Here is a 17,584-nt window from a genome sequence, read left to right as displayed (position 1 = left end):
ATGGACCTGGAAATGCTACTGTGAAATAGCTGGGTGTTATTTCAAAATAAGATATTTCAAAACAGGACTGCCGCATAAACATAGCCGAACTGACTGGAAGTTTGGGGGTGGGAGAGAAGGAACACTTCTTTCTCATATTCTCAGAATATAAGAGTGAAGGAAGAGAATGAGATCTACTAGTTCTAGAAGTATGAAGGAAAGCATAACTAAACATGATAGGCATTTTCTCTTTAGTACATCTGAAAATTTTCCTACACAGACCTTCAAAAAGTTACTTATCTAGTAAATAAGTAATAGATCATTCAACATTTTCTAACACTAAAATACACAATAAGAATCTGAAAATATTTAGCTGTTTAATTGCTTCACAAAATTATAAACTAATAGTGCTTCTCTCTTAAAAATACCTTAAATACAAATGGAAAACCAGAATAAAATCAATTTAAATAAATTCCCTGAATCCCTGTCTTTGGCTCCGGGTATTTACACAGAAACTAATATTTTCACAAGCAGTCTTGCAAATATAGAGTTAAAACATTTAATGAACTAACTACCCACAGCACTTTAAGGGTTGCTTGTACAGTGCTTTACAAATACGGCCAAAGAAAACATCTATCCTACATTCTTCTTAGAATCCTGCACCACCACATTGCCACTACTAGCAGCAAAGTGGGAACACTGACATACACGAGTCAGCAAATTTTTCCACCTTGTTGTCCAAACATCATGAAAGTAGCTTACCAGCTGGTTTACTAATATTGCTTCCATCAGTGGCAGTACAACAATAAAAACACATGAAAGATGAAGTCTAGGACTTCCTAGTGACATCTAGGGCTAACATCCTACATAATGCCTGGATCCTTGACACTTTGTTGCCAGTATCGAATACTGCACTATAGTTTCTACTAGGGTGCATGTCTCATTTTTTGAGATCAGCCACTATCAGATGTCTGATTCATGTGAAGCTCCACTCTCTCCACCACCTTCAGAGCCACTTGGCTGCAGTAAGAAAATATACAGAGAAAAGCGGTCTCAGCTAGTCTGTCTCAAACATTAATTTTAAGAAGTTTAAATTACAATAGATGATCTCAGAGCCAGTAAAATTTGGGTTTTTATTTCTTCTTGATATCACTGAAAAAGCTTGTTAGAATATCCTGAAAGCTTATGAAGTAAAAGTGAAAAATGAATTTGCTTGTCTGTAAAACATTCATTTTGACAATATATTAACTATGAGAATTCGGAGGTGAAATATTTACCTGTAGAATCACAAAGTCTGGTGGCAGAAAAACATAGCTCACCTGTTTTGTAGTGGATGCTTAATATACTGTTCAGGGCTGGCAACCTCCTGAGTTGGTGCTGTTTCAGTTTTCTCTTCAGGTTCTGAAGTCTGAGGATTGGGAGTGGTTTCCTGTATGAAGAAAAGCAGTATTACTAATGTGCATCTCCAATGAATTCTTCAAACCCTCAGCTTTCAAGCCCTTAAATTTACTTCAGAGAATTAGCTTTCCGTGACTTTTTCTGATTAGCAATACCGGATCACAGCACGAAAACCACCAGTGACTCTGAAAGTATTTGTGCCCATCTATCTATCCCATAGGTTTTTTAAATCCTAGGTCACAAGAAATGGACCATGAAGAGTCATGTAATTTTGCTTAATATTTTGATTCTCCCAGCTTCGGTATGGTTCATGCAACTTATTTTACAAACTACCAGAGGAAAGCACGAAAGTCTCCTGTCTTTAAGAATTAGAAAGTCCAGCAAAGAATTCTGTGCACTTTTGTTTTAGAGCCCTAACAATACGAAATTGATTTCCACAATCAGTGCTTCCTGAGGAGGCAGCCACTAAATGTCAGAATTGCAAAGAGAAAGATGGTAAGTGGAATGACTATTTTGAAGCCTCATATGTAATGAACCATCAATAGAAAGTAGAGATTCCCAAGCTTTCAATGCATCTGTGCAACTTGTTTCTAGACCTCAGGGTTTACAAGTTACTTGTCTCTAAAATTAACGCAGCCAAGACTAAACACTTCGAATATTAAACCTCAAAACAGAGTAATTTCCATGTCTGTACATGCAAGCATCAGTGGAAACACAAGTCCTAAATGGCAGCATAGTATTAACTGAAAGTAATTCTCAGATTTGAAGTTGACATTTCCCAATATCCTTAGGGTACCCTCTAGCACCTGCTTCTATAATGGGAACCTACATTCAAAACCACATGTTACACTGGCTTTAGAAAAAGTGCTAAAGGTGCTACATACCTCCTTACAAACATTACATTCTATTTACTAAATTTAAAACAGAACATGGAAAAAACGAGTGCAGAAAAAAAAATTCAAGATATGTTGCTCTTCAAACTTGTTTGTTGATTAATTTATTAATTTCAGACATGACATTGTGGCTATTCAAGTAATTTTCAGAATTTGAAGATGGATAGTATTTGGCCCTGATAATAAAGCTTCTGCATCAGCTACTATCATCTCTCCATCATGCCCCAATTTGCAATCCTTGATGTAATACTGAATAGATAGGTGGCAAAGGACAATTCATTCTATACATTTAGGGCAAACAAAGCTGGGACTAGCAGATTTTGCACAATAACTAGTACTTCATTTACACTCCACACAAAACAAACCCTTCCCACAGCATCAAAATATTTTAGACATTCTAAATCCAGTGACATCAGAAAATGATTTAAAAATGAAGTAAAACATTTAGACATTGGGTTTGACCAAACATGGACAGCGTACAAGTAGGTTAAGTTAAGCAAAAGGACTCCAGCCACTGAAATTAGAGGTTCTGCACCACCAAGAGCTATGCACAGCTCAAGCTGCTCCCGCCCTTCAGGCGGGGGTCCTGTTCACTACCACTACCCTGCTTCAACGTCCCCCACATGTGGCTCTGGTTCAACCTCCCCCACCCCCTGCACATGGCTCTGGATCAATCCCCCTGCCCCAGTTCAACCCCACCCTCTGGCCCCAGTTCAAACTCCCTGTGCATGACTCTGGAACCATCTCCCCACCCCCGTTCAACTCCACCCTGCCCTAGTTCAACACCCCACCACCTCCGCAGGCCTGGTTTATGACCCATGCACAGATCTGGCTCAACTCCAACCCCCCCCCACAGCCCTAACCCACCACAGACTTAAACCTCTGTCCCCCTACCACAGGAAATTTGAGTTATGCAAGGGTGCATGGGAACATAACCCTCACATAACTCAAGGGAGTACTGTACTGTGGCATTTCCACTGTGGGGTTGGGGCAGGAATCCCTTTAACATTTCACATTCCAGCAGAGTACCAGAACTGATAAGAACGCAATCAGTGGTTGATTTAGCGCATTTTTACTAGACACTAAACTGATCCCCAGGGGATCGATCCCCGCAGCGCTGATCATCTGGTAAGCGTAGACAAGGTCTAAAAGTTTTCTAGATCCCTACGCTTTTGCCTCTGGGCATGTAAACAATGCATAAGCCCCACTGTAATCCTCAAAGCATGACAATAGGCATTCTCCTCCACTGCCAACCTGCCAAATGGGGACAGATCCAGTATGCACTCTCAAACCACAATGAACTCCACACAAAATAGTGATGTGTGTGAAACAACAGCCTCTATTATAACCTTTAGCTCAGTGTTTAGGGTATTCACTCAAAGTATACCCTGTTTCAATCCTCCAACAACCATTCCCCTCTTCCTCACCACCCACCTTTTTCACACAGAAGTGACTGGAATAGCTTGTGAGAAACTGGAACTCTGGGAAGTGGAGTAGATCTGAATGGATAACGTGAAGACGAAGATGCAGCATTCTGTGATGTTTAAAACATTATGAGGCTATTGATAGTACCATATTTTACCTAGAATTTGAATAACATGGGCTACACAGAAAGCCACTATTGATGCACTGATAATTAGGACTTCACTGCTGATTCAAATCCAACATGGGCAGACAACAGTTTCCAGTCTTTATATAGGATATATTTTACTAAGAAATTATTCATATATTAAAAAGCAAACACCAAAAGGTGCACCATATTTTAGATCCTGCTGCCAGATCTGGCTCGCATGACATTTTCTTTTAAAAAGGGGCACTCCCTTTTTAAAAGTCGTGTCAAAATTCAGGTGTCTGTACCTTCAAGAAACTACACCACACTACCTCCTCCTCCCGTCCTCAGATAGCCTCTTGATCATTTTGCAGTTTACCAGTCACATTTAAATTTTTAAATGAAATCCCACTTATGAAGCCACCTCACAGAGAGTGAAAAAAATCTATTCAGGAAACAATGAAACTGACACCACACAAGTCTGTCAAATATGCAAAATAAATAATCTTAAATAAGTGTCTTCCCATAATCTGACAATCTTACATTTATATTTAAAACAATGCTAGCTTTTGTTGACAGCACTTCACTGCTGTTTTATTATGCCTGTATTATGACTACCCAGAATTCTGCAAATACTGAAGGGGTCTTCTTCAAGACAGATTTTAATACTAACTGTACTAATGAGAAGTTCTGAAAACTTACTGATTTTTTCGTAACTATTTCTACTGAGTATCCTACTCATGTCCACTAATCAAACAGCTCCTTGAATGGCTAAAGAGTAAAATCTACATTTCTTGGAAAACCACTGGAATTGTCACCTACTTTTCTAGTTGTATGAGTGCAACCTAGTCTAGAAGGATGAACAGAAGACTAACTAGGAACAGAACTGGAAAGTGATAGAGCACATGTACGAGTTTTAAAAAAGCTTTAGAAATATATTATGTATGCATGTGCTAGAAATCTTTGACTTGCTTGTTGTATTTATGGTTTTCACATGTGTGGATCGTAAGTGAACAGAAAACATCCTGCTTAACCCAACAGTCCATCAAATTGCATACTTCTGTTTAGAGCAACTGTGATACGAAGTAGCTTAAAGTGAACATTTTGAAAAAGGTCATTTTAGTAACACAACCCAGGCCACCTGAAGATGTCATCCGCAAGTGTGATTCACTCACTTCAAAGGCCCTGCAATAGCCAATTATGAAGCTTTTGGCACAAAACGTCATGGACTCCCTCAAACTTTCATTAAGTTATGAAACAGTTGTGCAGTACAAGACATGCCATGAGGTCCCAAGCAGAGCCCTGTCCGTTATCACCTGAAAGTTAGTTTATCCCATAAAATTGGAATCAGAGATTTCTGCTTTAAAGCAGAGTTGAGGATAAGTTTCAGGTTCATAGAAGTTCAACTTTCAACTAGAGGAGTTTATACTCAGTACAAATGCCTATCAAGTCGAACAAAACAGGATGAGCTACTCTGAAGTAAAACTACATTTCAAAATTGTGTTTGTTAATGGTATAATGTTCTGGTTTATTTTGATCATCACATTCCACACATTGGCTCTGATAATCTGAGCAGTGTTTATATATAGTGAAGCATTTCTTATTATTAAGTCCAAATACAATTAGCATTCCAAGTCAATTTCTGGTGGCAGTTATCTTTCACAAACCAGAATTTTATGGCAAACTGCAAATCTGATTTAATACAGATTTTAAAGGCTATTTACTAAAAGTTGCTTAAAAGTTTCAGCTGCACTGTTAAAGCCAGTTATTGTCTAATATAAACTCTTATAAACACGCATACAGAAGAACAAGCTGTGTGTATTTCATGTTAATGTGACTGAGTGGCAGAGAGCTAGCACCTGGCTCCAGGCTGCCTACTACCACTCAGGGGAGCTGGGAAACTGACCAGCAGCCAGCCATCAGCTGCCTGCCACTTACAGGCCTGAAGAACTGTCAGGAGCTGCAGCTGAGAGCCTGACTCTCTGCTGCTGCCCCTAACAGGAGTGGCAGCCTGACTCCCACCATCCCTGATGAGAACAGTTTTCCCTCTCCTGTCAGGGGCAGAGAGAGTCAGGCTACCACCCCTGACAGGAGTGGTTTCCTAGTTCCTGTGAGAGGCAGCAGCCTGACTCTCTGCTGCCGCCAATGACAGAATCAGCAGCCTCCCCATTCCTGTTAGGGACAGCAAGAGTCAGGCTATTGCCTCTGACAGTAGGGAAACTGACCAGCACAACAGCTGGTCACTTTCCCCTCTTCTGTGAGCAGGGAGCAGCCCAGAGCCAGGGTCTCCACTACCCCATTCACAGGACACAGGAAACTGACCAGAAAGTGCTGCACTGGTCAGTTTCCTGGCTCCTCTGAGTTACACGAAATTTGACTTATGCAGGGTTGCACAGTTTTTGAAATACCAAATTTAAAATGAGATTTTTTTTTAAAGTATTTTAATGTTATCAATTAGTAGGCTACAATTTTGTGGGGAAGAAGGATGCTTTTGCAAGCGGGGTTTCCTTTTGAAGGAACCCTACCTACACGACTGTTTGTGTTTCGAAGTAGCCCCTTTTGGAACCGAGATCCTGCAGAAGTAAGCAATTGAGGTGCAAGATATTTAAATCCACACCTTATTTGCATTTTTGATCGGCTGCATTTACATGCCCCTTACAAAAGGGAAGGGTAGCGTAGACAAGAGTGATAGACGAGATACAGCTAAAATTTTAGAATGTTGTGTTTAGAGCCAGTGTTAAAATCATTTAAAGCTGAAAGGATCAGAAGTTTCAGAAACTGAATTCTTCTATTTTTAAGCTCACTTGTTCACTAGTATCACTGATTCTGATCTAATTACACGAGACAATCATTCAACAGCTTTATGTACCTATTAGTTTAGATCTTAAACCTTGAAATAATACCATCACATGTAAAGTTGTATTAAAATGTTTAAGTTAACTGAATAATCAAGGAGTTTAACTATGATAAACAGGGGAAAGGGCAAGGAGAAGGAGGAAGAGTTGAAGCCACTAATTTGTGCGTATATGATAATGGCTATCCTAACAGCATATTTTTTTTTTTTTTTTTTTTTTTTTAAAACCGGGGCAGGCAAAATGCAGCCTATGGCCAAGGACGAGCCTCAGACAGGCTCCCTGTCTGCCCCAGTGCAAATCTTGCAGTTCACAATACAGCTGGTGGGTAGCTTGTCTGAGGGACCCACTGGTTTGCTGGCTGGAAGCCATCTGAAGTAAACATTTCCTAGCCATAGATTTCACCCTGCAACCCACTCCATACCCTCCCTCCCACAACCCTCTGCAATCCTACATGCACCACTGCCCCAGGTCACAACCCAGACCTTCTGCACCTTGCTCCTGCACTTATATCCGCCTAGACCCTGCACCCAATCCCCCGCCCCAGGTCACAACCCAAAGTCCTGTACTCCTGCCCTAGGCAGCAACCCCACCAGACCCTGCACCCAACCTCCAGACCACTCTTCTAGGTCAGAATCCTCTCCTGCACCCATACCCCACACCCAAACCCCAATCCCTTGCCCCCTCCTACATACAAACTCCCTCCCAGACCACACACACCTCCATCCCAGACCTTTACCCTAAGCTCCCTTCTGCACTCAACCACCATCCCAGACCCCACACGTCATCTATTATTATAACGACAGAGTGGCCCTTGACCACTAACCAAATTCTTGGAGTCTCCCCTCCCAATCAAAAAATTATTGCCCACCCTGTCCATGCCTTCAACCACACGTCTTTGGAAAGCAACTAAAGTAACAACAGGATTATCAAACTCTACCTGAAGGCCAAGTCAGATGTTACAACAGGTTATGTAGCAAGAATGCACACAAACAGGAAAAAACAGTATATTAATTTTCCATTTACACCTTTTAACATATTTTCTGCTGGCATCCATTCCAAAACAATTTTAATAGCTTTTGCCTTTTTTTTTTTTTTTTTTTAAAAAGGGAATCATGTCTACATGAAAACAATGAGGAATTCTGTGGCACCTTACAGACTAACAGATTTATTTGGGCATAAGCTTTCAAGGGTAAAAGACCATCAGATGTGACATAGTGGCTTTTACCCACCCAAGCTTATGCCCAAATAAATTTATTAATTTATATGGTGCCATAGCAGTCCTCACTGTTTATGCAGATATAGACTAACACAGCTACCTCTCTCAGGCTTGTTTACATGAAAGTGAGCAGCACTTTTCCCCCATACTTAAACTGCAACGTTCATAGGATTAAAAGATACAAGTTACAGAGTATTGAAAAAAATTTTAAAGTTAATACCTTTTTGGATGTTTCTAGTTGCACAAACTGTTTGCCCTGTGATACCAAACTTCCTGCTTACATGAGACGTGCCAGCATGTGATGTGCTGGTGCCTTTAATACTTGAACGCGGAATCTGCATATGAGGATAAGGTAAGTTTCTTCAATAGTCAGTAAGTCAGAGGGCTCCATATGATCTTGTTTATTAGTACCATCACCACCATTGGTGTTTGCTCCAAGTCTCAAGAGATGGTGAACCAGGATTACAGAGGGCTTCCTTTGCTTTAGATATTACACATTCAAGTCACTGTCATCACAGTGGCATTTCATGCAGTGAACTTCTGATGAGTTTCCAAATGGATGTAAATTCCAGAATTTGATTATCTAATTCTTTAACTGATGGCTTTAATAATGCAATGTAACATTCCAAGCAATCCCAAAAATGTCATCCATGTGTTAATCTCTTCTTTGTTGACTCACTAACCTGATGTTACCAAGAACAATTATAATATTAAAATTAAAGTAATAAAGATAGATTCTTGAAACAGGAATTTTCAAATTGATTCTAATCATGAAAATGTATGATATTTAAATATTAAACCAATAATCAGAAAATTGAGGACCTCCAAGAAACGGAGTACTGTAGTTAAGGCACAGGATAGGCTGTCACCCAGTTCATTGACTCTACACCTAATCAGCAAATTTATTTCTTAAATTCATGAAGGCCAGAAAAACAACTTCATCATGAAGATGACCTATTTAAATACAACTGATAAATGAAAGGTAACATTTTCACCAGATTAAACTGAAATCAGCACACTGTTGATTAATAAGTACCAGTTTTAAATTTAAAATCAAACAGTTTTATACATAAAGACAATGTGTGTTATATTTTTATAACTGCACAGGAAAGAGACCTATAATGTGACAAACTGGTCTTCTGTATATAATTTCCATAAAAGATCCAATTTCCACAAATTACACATGAACAACAATTATGAAGAGTGGGGCTCTCAAAGCAGTGATTAAATAGTGAGAATTAAAAGAACCAATGTTTTAAACATTAGATCATGTGCCTATAATAAGAAGTTGTTCAAATGTTAACATTAAAAAACACATCCACCTCCTTTGGTTGCCTTTATATAATCTTGCACTATACATTCTATACAAAAAATGAAGAGTGCCTCCATTTAAGATCAACTTAGAATCATAACTTTAGCAAGCGTGTGAAAACTATATGGACCTTCAAGTACTTACAAGAACCTCCAAAAACAGAAACAAACTTAAAAACAAACATCCTTACCAAAGCTGATTTATAGCATGTGACTAGCCAACTTTAAAACTGTAAAACTTTCATATCTATTCATGTATGTTCATTAACCCTGAAGTATATATACAAATGCAAAAATACACTAACTTCTATTACATACTGTACCTTCCACAGACGCATGCAACTTTCAAATTATCTTAATAATTAGCAAAAATATAGGCAGTGTTAAGCTCTGTAAATATTTTCAGAAAAATCTACATCAACCAAAGTATGTGTGTTTTTACACCAATTAGAGCTGTCTGAAAATTTGTAAACAAGAAGTGGCCTAAACTAAAGTTGTGTGAAAAAAAACTTGCTTTTAAAACTTTCTTCCCTTTCCAGTAGCAAACATGGAAAGGGTGGTGGTAGGTATGTGTACCGAAAATGAGCGTCTTGAAGTTTGAAAATTAATAAAAATGTTTTTTTTTCATTTCAACACTAACATTAGATGTTAATTCATAGAATTGTTACTTGATTCTTCACAGATGTTTCAATGAATGAGCTTTAATGTTTTGCTTTGCACCTCAAAAGCTTTTACCCTGATGAAATGTCTCCAAAGAAATTTTTTGAGAATGAAATATAGCAACAATCATGTTAGCTTTAATTTGACTCTCCTTTAACATCTCTTTCCCCCTGCAAGGCACTGTCTTTTCCCGCTCAGCTGCAAAAGGCTCCTGGAGAAAGGAAAGTGACACTGCCAGCTCCATAAAATGTTTGTTTTACATTGGAAAAAGAAATGCAGGAGTGACAGAAAAAAGGATTTATATTAGGGGTCAGCAACCTTTCCCAGGCAGAATGCCAAAATTTGACCTTTTGACCTCTAGATACAGTCCAAGTGCTAGTGATACCTTTTAAAGTCACCAATAGTCCAACTTGCAACAGCTTAATAAAGATGCAGATCTTTACTGTTGAGCTGTGGCTGGTGGCAGGCAGAAGAGCATGCAGAAGTGGGGCTGGCATGTGTTTGGGGCAAGCAAGGTGAACGGGAAGATCATGGCAGCCCTGGGAAAGCAGGACCTTCAAACACCTCACTAGAATTAACTGCCTGCCAGAAGGATAGTACCAGTGATTGGTGAGGTTGCAAGACAGGGCAGAAATGGAAAGCAAGAAGGTTCTGCCCCATCCCAGACAGTGGGTAGAGGCAGGGGCAGATGGACTAAAAATATCCATGCCCCAGGGCGGATGGGCTCAATCCTTGTTCCTGGGGGGCAGATGGGCTCAGCCCATCTCCAGGGGAGGGCAAGCAGATGGCAGAGGTTGAGGGGGGGTGGGTGGCGATGGGTCAGTCCCCATCCCCACAAGAGAGGAGAGCAGAGCAGATGACAGTGGGTGGGGGGCGAGGGAAAGAGTGCCAACCCTGCCCCACCTTTGGCCAGAAGAGCCCAGCCCCACGCTCCTGGCTGACCCATGCAGCCCTGCACCTGCAGTCTGGCCTGCCCCTCTGCTAGCCAGCACGTGGGCAGGGCTCACAAATCCCTGCCTTCCCACAGCAGCTCTGCTCACTGTGGTGTGCACCTGCGGAAAGAGAGCAGTGCTTGCAGATCTCTATGCCCTGGCAGCAAAGGGGCAAGAGGTGCAAGGCTGAGGTCCCACCTCGCGGGCCAATGAAAATTGGCTCGTGCGCCACTGTTGGCATGCATGCCAGAGGGTTCTGACCCCTGATTTATATGCATACAGTCCCAGATTTTGAAATCCCAGTTCCAGAAGTGTCTATCTGCTCAACAAGCAGTTCTTCCCTTTTTAACTGTACAACAAGACCATTTTATTTCTGTGCAAACAATCACCTAGAAAGTCAAAGTGGATGAAATATCTTTTATGGGTCAACTTCTGTGGGGAAGGGACAAGCTTCCATGCTTAGACAGCTCTTCTTCAGGTTTGTGCCTGAGTGAGCTCAGAAGCCTGTCTCTCACCAACACAAGTTGGTCCAAATAAAGGTATTACCTCATCCGCCTTGACTCAAATGACTTTGTACCAATATGGTTACAACATAACATATAAATGTCACCCTAGTCATTTTATTAATTGTATGTATTATATATGGAAATATGCTGGTCAGGCTAGCAATCGGGTAAAATGTGAGGACAGGCAGGAGATGGACACTGAGACAGGGCATATTTAATTTTAAATCGCCTTCAAGTTCACTTGTAAATAAACATAGGCTGTGTCTACACTAGAGAATAAAGTCAATTTTCAAGCACGTAACTAGATTTTGCAATGTGACCGTGTCACTGCAAATACCAATAGCTCAGTTCTAAGGGGTGCTAAGGCTGACTTGCTTGCCTCGCCCCTCCAATGAAGTGTAACACCAAGTTCAAATTTACATGGTTGAATTAATGCTAGTATGAAAATAGCATTACTTTAAATTGATTTTATCACCCTCCTGTGGAATCTCACAATGCCTCCAATGTGTCCATTCTGGCCACTTCCAACTCCACTGGTCTCCAGGTGTGCAGGAAGTAGGAAACAGTAAGCCCAGCAATTTGAATTCATTTTCTTTCTGGCCAACATGACAATCTCATCTAGTCATGATTTCTCAGGGTTGCAAAAGAGCCCCAGTATGGAGCCCTCCGGAGGTCCAGGATATCACTTCTGTGCGGGTGAACAAATCTGTGCTGAGTAAACACCGGGGATGCTTGGCAGTGCTGGGTGAAAATCAAGGCCCCCTTCACCCACCCGCACACCACATGGCTGCCGGGCTGTGCGGACCATGTCTCTCCATGGTTTCAGTGCTTGAGGAGGCCTTTTCCCTGCACAGGATTTAGCAGGAAAGCGGTGTGTATCCCCTCCCAGTCTCAGCTAACTCTTCCTCCCTTTTCTGGGCCCATATATCCTCCTTCTGGTAATTACTCCATGCCCTTTATGGATTGCCACAAAGAATCCGACATGAAAGCAACAAATCAAAGTGTTTGCTGGGTAAAGCCTTCTTCCCCATGAGAAACTTGTTCCCTTCACTTCACATTTTACTGGGGGCTAGCCCTCCCCCAGGCACCGTAAGTCTAGCACACTTTGCATAATGCAGATGACTCTACAGAAAGAGACTTCTGGAGAACGGTCATTTGTTTTCAACAGCAGGGGAATGAGGGCAAAGCAGTCAGGGAAGATGACATCACACACCCACCATGCAGTGCTGCAACAGTCAAACTTTGGTGATTTAACAGGGATACACTAAGTCGACTTTGTGAGCAGGTACAGACACTCAACTTTGACTTTATAAAATCTAGTGTTACAAAGTTGACTACAATAAATTTGATTTTATTTCATAGCATAGACATAGATTTCAGAGGGCAACTATGGCTATCTGAATCTTTCAATAAAGCTGGCTTTTAGTGTCAGTTCAGTCAGTAGTGGACAGCTGCCCACATCACAGCAATTAGTGATCTTGGAAGCCTTCACAAAAACTCAATGAACATAGTGACACTGATTTTCTCACCATAATAATTTAGCTGCTCCAAACTCAAATCATGAACAATTGTCAAAGTAACAAGAGAGCAACTTGTGCTTATCCTGCTTACACTGTGCCTGTGCTACAAATAAGTTAATAACCTAATTTTCTAGGGTGGTTAGACACTGCTTGCAAACATTAAAATCATTCATGATTTCTTTATATTTAAAGTAATTTGTATCTTGGCACAAAACCATTAACTAGAAATGGATGTCTTGTGTTTTCAGATACATTTACTTCACCATAAAAGAACAAAACTCCAATGAATACTTACATCCAGTTGTATTTCTGGTTCTCTATGAAAATCAGTTTATTTGCAATTACATCAAATTAGACAATACACTGATTCCTCCATTTCATAAAAACTATTTTATTTTAAAGATAATAGGCAAACTTGGCAACTTTAAAATTATATCTCCAATACTTAAGAGAATAAGTCACAACTAGCCAAAAGAAACCCCTAATTTACCCACTCCCCACCTTCTTTTCCAAGCCCAAACAACTCATTTTCTAAATACTCATCTCAGCAATAAACCGGTATATACAGATAGGCATCGCATGAAACATGGAGCATGGCTGGAGTTGGTGCATAGTAATAAAGGGCAGGCTGAAAGAACACTTAAATAATACTCCATGGAGTAAATGTTATTTAAAATCAAAACAACATCAAAATATTTAGTAATTATAACTAGACTCTAACTCTCAAGGTCCCTTCCACTTCAATGATAGGCATATGTCCATATATTACATGAAAAGCCAAATGATGTCACAAGGGGAGGTGTTCATCCAGCAACATGGCATCATCTCCGTAAATGAAATATACTTGCCCCCTACCTTGGATGTATCAAGGGAACAAGCTATTTTAAGCTACAGACGCGTAAGGGACTAGAGATCAGTGTACAAGAGTAACTTCAAGGTGGCAGAGGGCTCAGCATTTTTCCCTACGAGGGTTTGGATGCACGCTGCCATGCTGTCAATCCAGAGCATTAGTAAAGCTCAAGTCCCAAAGTGCCACGGCAGTTTAGCACAGACCAAGAAAGCGATAGATGGAGTAGGGAACGTGAAAGCCCCACACCACAGTGGCTAAGAAACATATTTCCTACGCGGCTGCGCCAAGGAGGCCCGCAGTAAGACCCCCTCCGCCGCCGGAGTTTAGCGCAGACAGGCGGCTGCACCAGGGGCAGTCGCAGTCACAGCGGCAATAGGCTCTTCCGTGGGTCATATGCCGGCGCCGCAGCTTCTGCCCGCGACACTTGGGTCCAGGTCCCCCCCTCCCGGCCGAGAACGCAGACCTGGAAAATGTCACCAGGGTCACCCCCAGGGGGAGCGTCAGGACATCCCCCTCCATCCGCACCACGACTTCGCCGGGAGCAAGCGAGGTCAGCTCCCCTAAGGGTGCGGCGGCCAAGCGCCCGCTGGAGGAGGGTATCTCTCAATCTCTCCCGTCAGGCAGGGCGGAAGCCCACGTGCGAGACGCACCCGGCCTCCCCCGCACGCAGAGTGCAGCTGGTACAATGGAAGCCGCCCGAAGGCTGGCCCCAGCACAGCAGCGCCCGTCCCCGCCGCCCCGAACCAGACCGCGTGCGCCCCCCTTCCTCACGCGCCGACTTCCCCCTCTTCTCTCCCTCCTCACGCACGCGCCGCCCTTCGCGTCCGTCCACCTCCACCCACCCGCCCGCCGGCGCTTTCCAGGCCTCGCGCCGGGCGGGCCCCAGGTGGTGACGGCACAATCCCCACCACGCGTCTAACTCACTGCCTCGGAATCCGCCCCCCCCCCCCCCCCCCCCCAGACCCAGGCCGGCACGTCCCCCTCTCCCCCGCGCGTGCGCTCCTCACATAGCTTCGCCGCCCCACTCTCACCCTCTGTCCCGCCCCAGCGGGGATCGCCCCTCTCCAGCCCCCCTCCGAGGAAGGCTCCTCTCCTCCCCGTCGCCTCCTCCCCTGCCCGAGCCCAGGGGAACCGGGATCTGGCCGCCGGGGAGAGGGAATGAAACACTCACCGGTTCCACAGTCGCCATCTTAGATCGATCTGATCTCACACAAGCGCTGCGGGGAGGGGAAGGGGGCGGATAAAAAATCAGATTCAAACCCGATTGGCTATCAGTGGGTCACGTGAAGCCCGCGGCCGTTTGAAGCGGGCTCGGCGCCTGCGCGAGGCTGGGAAACGTGCAGGAGCAGTGCCTTCTGGGAACTGTAGTCACTGGGAGGGGGACACGAGTGGAGGAGGCCGGTGTCCCGCCTCCCCCCTCGCCTTCTTCTCACAGGAGAGAGACAGTCACGTGGGGGAGAGGAGCGGTAAACGGGCTTGCCGGGCTGTGTCTGAAAGGAGGGTCCCTCTAGCGGCCAGACGCGCTCGCTGCAGGCGCTCGGAACTCGCTTCTGCGTCTCTGTCAGGCGGGGCGGTGCTGCTGGCACGGCCCCGTCATGGGGATGCTTGCACTCACAATGCATGATGCAACCCTGCACCACCAGCACCCCCAGTCCGGGGGGAGCGAGACTTCTTCCTCAATGGGCAGATGCCCCTCTGCTTTACAAGGAGGGAGTTTGTTTAAGCTAACACACTGCCTGCTGAGCTAGGCCTACTGTAGGTTAGGAAATTAAGTCAACCTAACTATTTCACTCTGTTACTATTTCGCTCAGGTCTGAAAAATCTTGGAGAGGGGGATTGTCTGTGCTGGGGCAAATCCCTCCCAGCGGGGCGGGTCATGTCTCTATTCTCGTGCTACAGCAGCATTGTAAGTGTAGACATACTTTTATGGAGGAAAGGTAGCGAGGCAAGACAAGGTTTTGAACCACACAGAGCTCTTCTGCAGCTTTGGAGATGGTACTCTGAGCATCCCAGGAAAAACGCAAGTGGAGCAGACTGTTTAGCGTCAGTAGTAACCACATAGTATAAGAGACCATTCCTAGACCTGTCTCTCTCATAGACAAAAGTTGATCCAATAAACGATATTACCTCACCCACCTTGCCTTCCTCATATCTGGGGACTAATATGGCTACAATTATATTGCTCATCCTTAGAAAGATGGTCTGTCTGACCAAGTGGCTTTCAACCTTTCCAGATTACTGTACCCCTTTTAGGAGTCTGTTTTATGTACCCCCAAGTTACAAACCCACTTAGGCTGCGTCTAGACTGCAGGGAACTGTTGGCAAAAAATTTGCATATCTTTTGCCTACAGTTCTTTCAGGAGAGGCTTTCCTGACATTTGGTGCATCCACACAGAGCCAAACGTCAGGAAAAGCCTCTCTGTTGGAAGTTCCCTTCCACCTCGTGGCATGAGCTATACCAGGGATGTCAGCAGAATGTGTCTGATTTTCCAAGAGTGATCTCGGAAAAGTGGGCTCATTGTTTGGATGCGGATGAACTCTTCCAAGACCTCATGTCTGCAGTCTAGAGATAGCCTTAAAACTACTTGCTTACAAAACCAACATAAAAATACACAAGTGTCTCAGCACACTATTACTGAAAAATTGCTCACTTACTTCTTTTACCATGTAATAATAAATCAATTGGAATATAAATATTTAAGCACATTTAAGTGTATAGTTTAGAGGACAATATTAACAGTATAAATTTCATTGTATGAAATTTTAGTTTGTATTAACTTTGCTAGTACTTTTTAAGTAGCCTGATGTAAAACTCATCTAGAGAAATAGATGAGTTGATTTACTCCCTAGAAGACTTTCAGGTACCCAGAGGTGTGCATATCCTTGATTGAAAAACACTCATCAAACCTATCTGTGTAAAATCACATACATCACCTACACGTAAATTTAGTTGATTTATCTGTCTCGCTTTTTGCCTATCTGACTATGATATTTCTAAGTTGCTTTTCATCAGTAGAAGGGGATAATCTTCTCTCCGTGTGTCATTGCTCTTCACTCTGGGAAGGGAAGGATTTTGCTTTGTGTGCTTCATTGGGAAATACTTAGAAGCTAACTCAGAATATGACTTTTTAAATCTTCTCACATATAATGTTGCTGTGTCTAGTGATGCTACATCCCTGCCACCCACAAAATCCCTATCTTCAAACATTACATGATTGCCATGCAAGAATTTGTTGAAAGTTTTCTGTATTTCCCTGATCATCCCCTGACTAGGGTTGCCAGGCATCTGGTTTTAAAAGTCTGATCAGTTGCACAGTGGGGGCCCAGGGCTGAGGGAGAGTCCCAAATGCCCTGACTCCATGGAGCTCCCAGAAATAGCTGCCAGGGCTGTGGCCCTTGGCTCAATGACAGTCAGGGAGACACTCTTTTGAAGTATTTCAATTATCTCATGGTTTCCAGAATGATAAGGATGTTTCCATCGTCATTATGTCAGAATAGAAAGAACAATAATGTATTTATTTATAGAAGATTTTTCAGCTCACCTTAAAATATATATCTGGTGCTCTAAGGATGCAGACATGCAAATCCTCAGAGCATTGTAGTGATCTCTCAGAAGAAATGTAAGCAGCTACATTTATGTACATGAAAATTGAATTCAGAAGAATGTAATGTCTGTACTTCAGCTAGCACTGCTATCTTCCTAATTTACTGTGTGCGATTAACACAGTCAGAATATAAAATGCAACCATTATACTCTGTCTCATACTGCAAATAATGTAATTAAGTCATACCTCTAATTAAGCAAGATTATGTTTTATTTATTATGAGCTGTTGACTGATCATAGCATTGAGTTTCATCAAATATTTCTATACTTCAGTGACCACACAGGTGCAGAGTATTTGAGTCACAACTTC

General features: G+C 42.7%; 1 protein-coding gene across 2 annotated transcripts in view; it reads right to left on the bottom strand.

Annotated features, from left to right (window-relative positions):
* The window catches only part of EIF4E (eukaryotic translation initiation factor 4E), a 53,197-nt gene extending 38,318 nt beyond the window's left edge, over nt 1-14,879 (bottom strand). The window contains exons 1-2 of one of the 2 annotated variants that reach the window (XM_074993563.1): nt 14,841-14,879; nt 1,299-1,408 (exon numbers count right to left, since the gene is read on the bottom strand). In XM_074993563.1, coding sequence (XP_074849664.1) covers nt 1,299-1,408; nt 14,841-14,858 — 128 coding nt within the window. In that variant the 5' untranslated portion in view covers nt 14,859-14,879. Of the gene's footprint in view, nt 1-1,298; nt 1,409-13,540; nt 14,280-14,840 lie in introns of those variants that run through there. The other variant, XM_074993562.1, reaches the window with a different exon arrangement.
* Between the last annotated feature and the right edge of the window lie 2,705 nt (nt 14,880-17,584).

Source organism: Carettochelys insculpta, chromosome 4 (genome assembly GCF_033958435.1).
Source record: "Carettochelys insculpta isolate YL-2023 chromosome 4, ASM3395843v1, whole genome shotgun sequence".
NCBI lineage: Eukaryota > Metazoa > Chordata > Testudines > Carettochelyidae > Carettochelys > Carettochelys insculpta.
The sequence above is the reverse complement of the archived record's forward strand: the minus strand, read 5'-3'. Positions and strand labels throughout refer to the sequence as shown.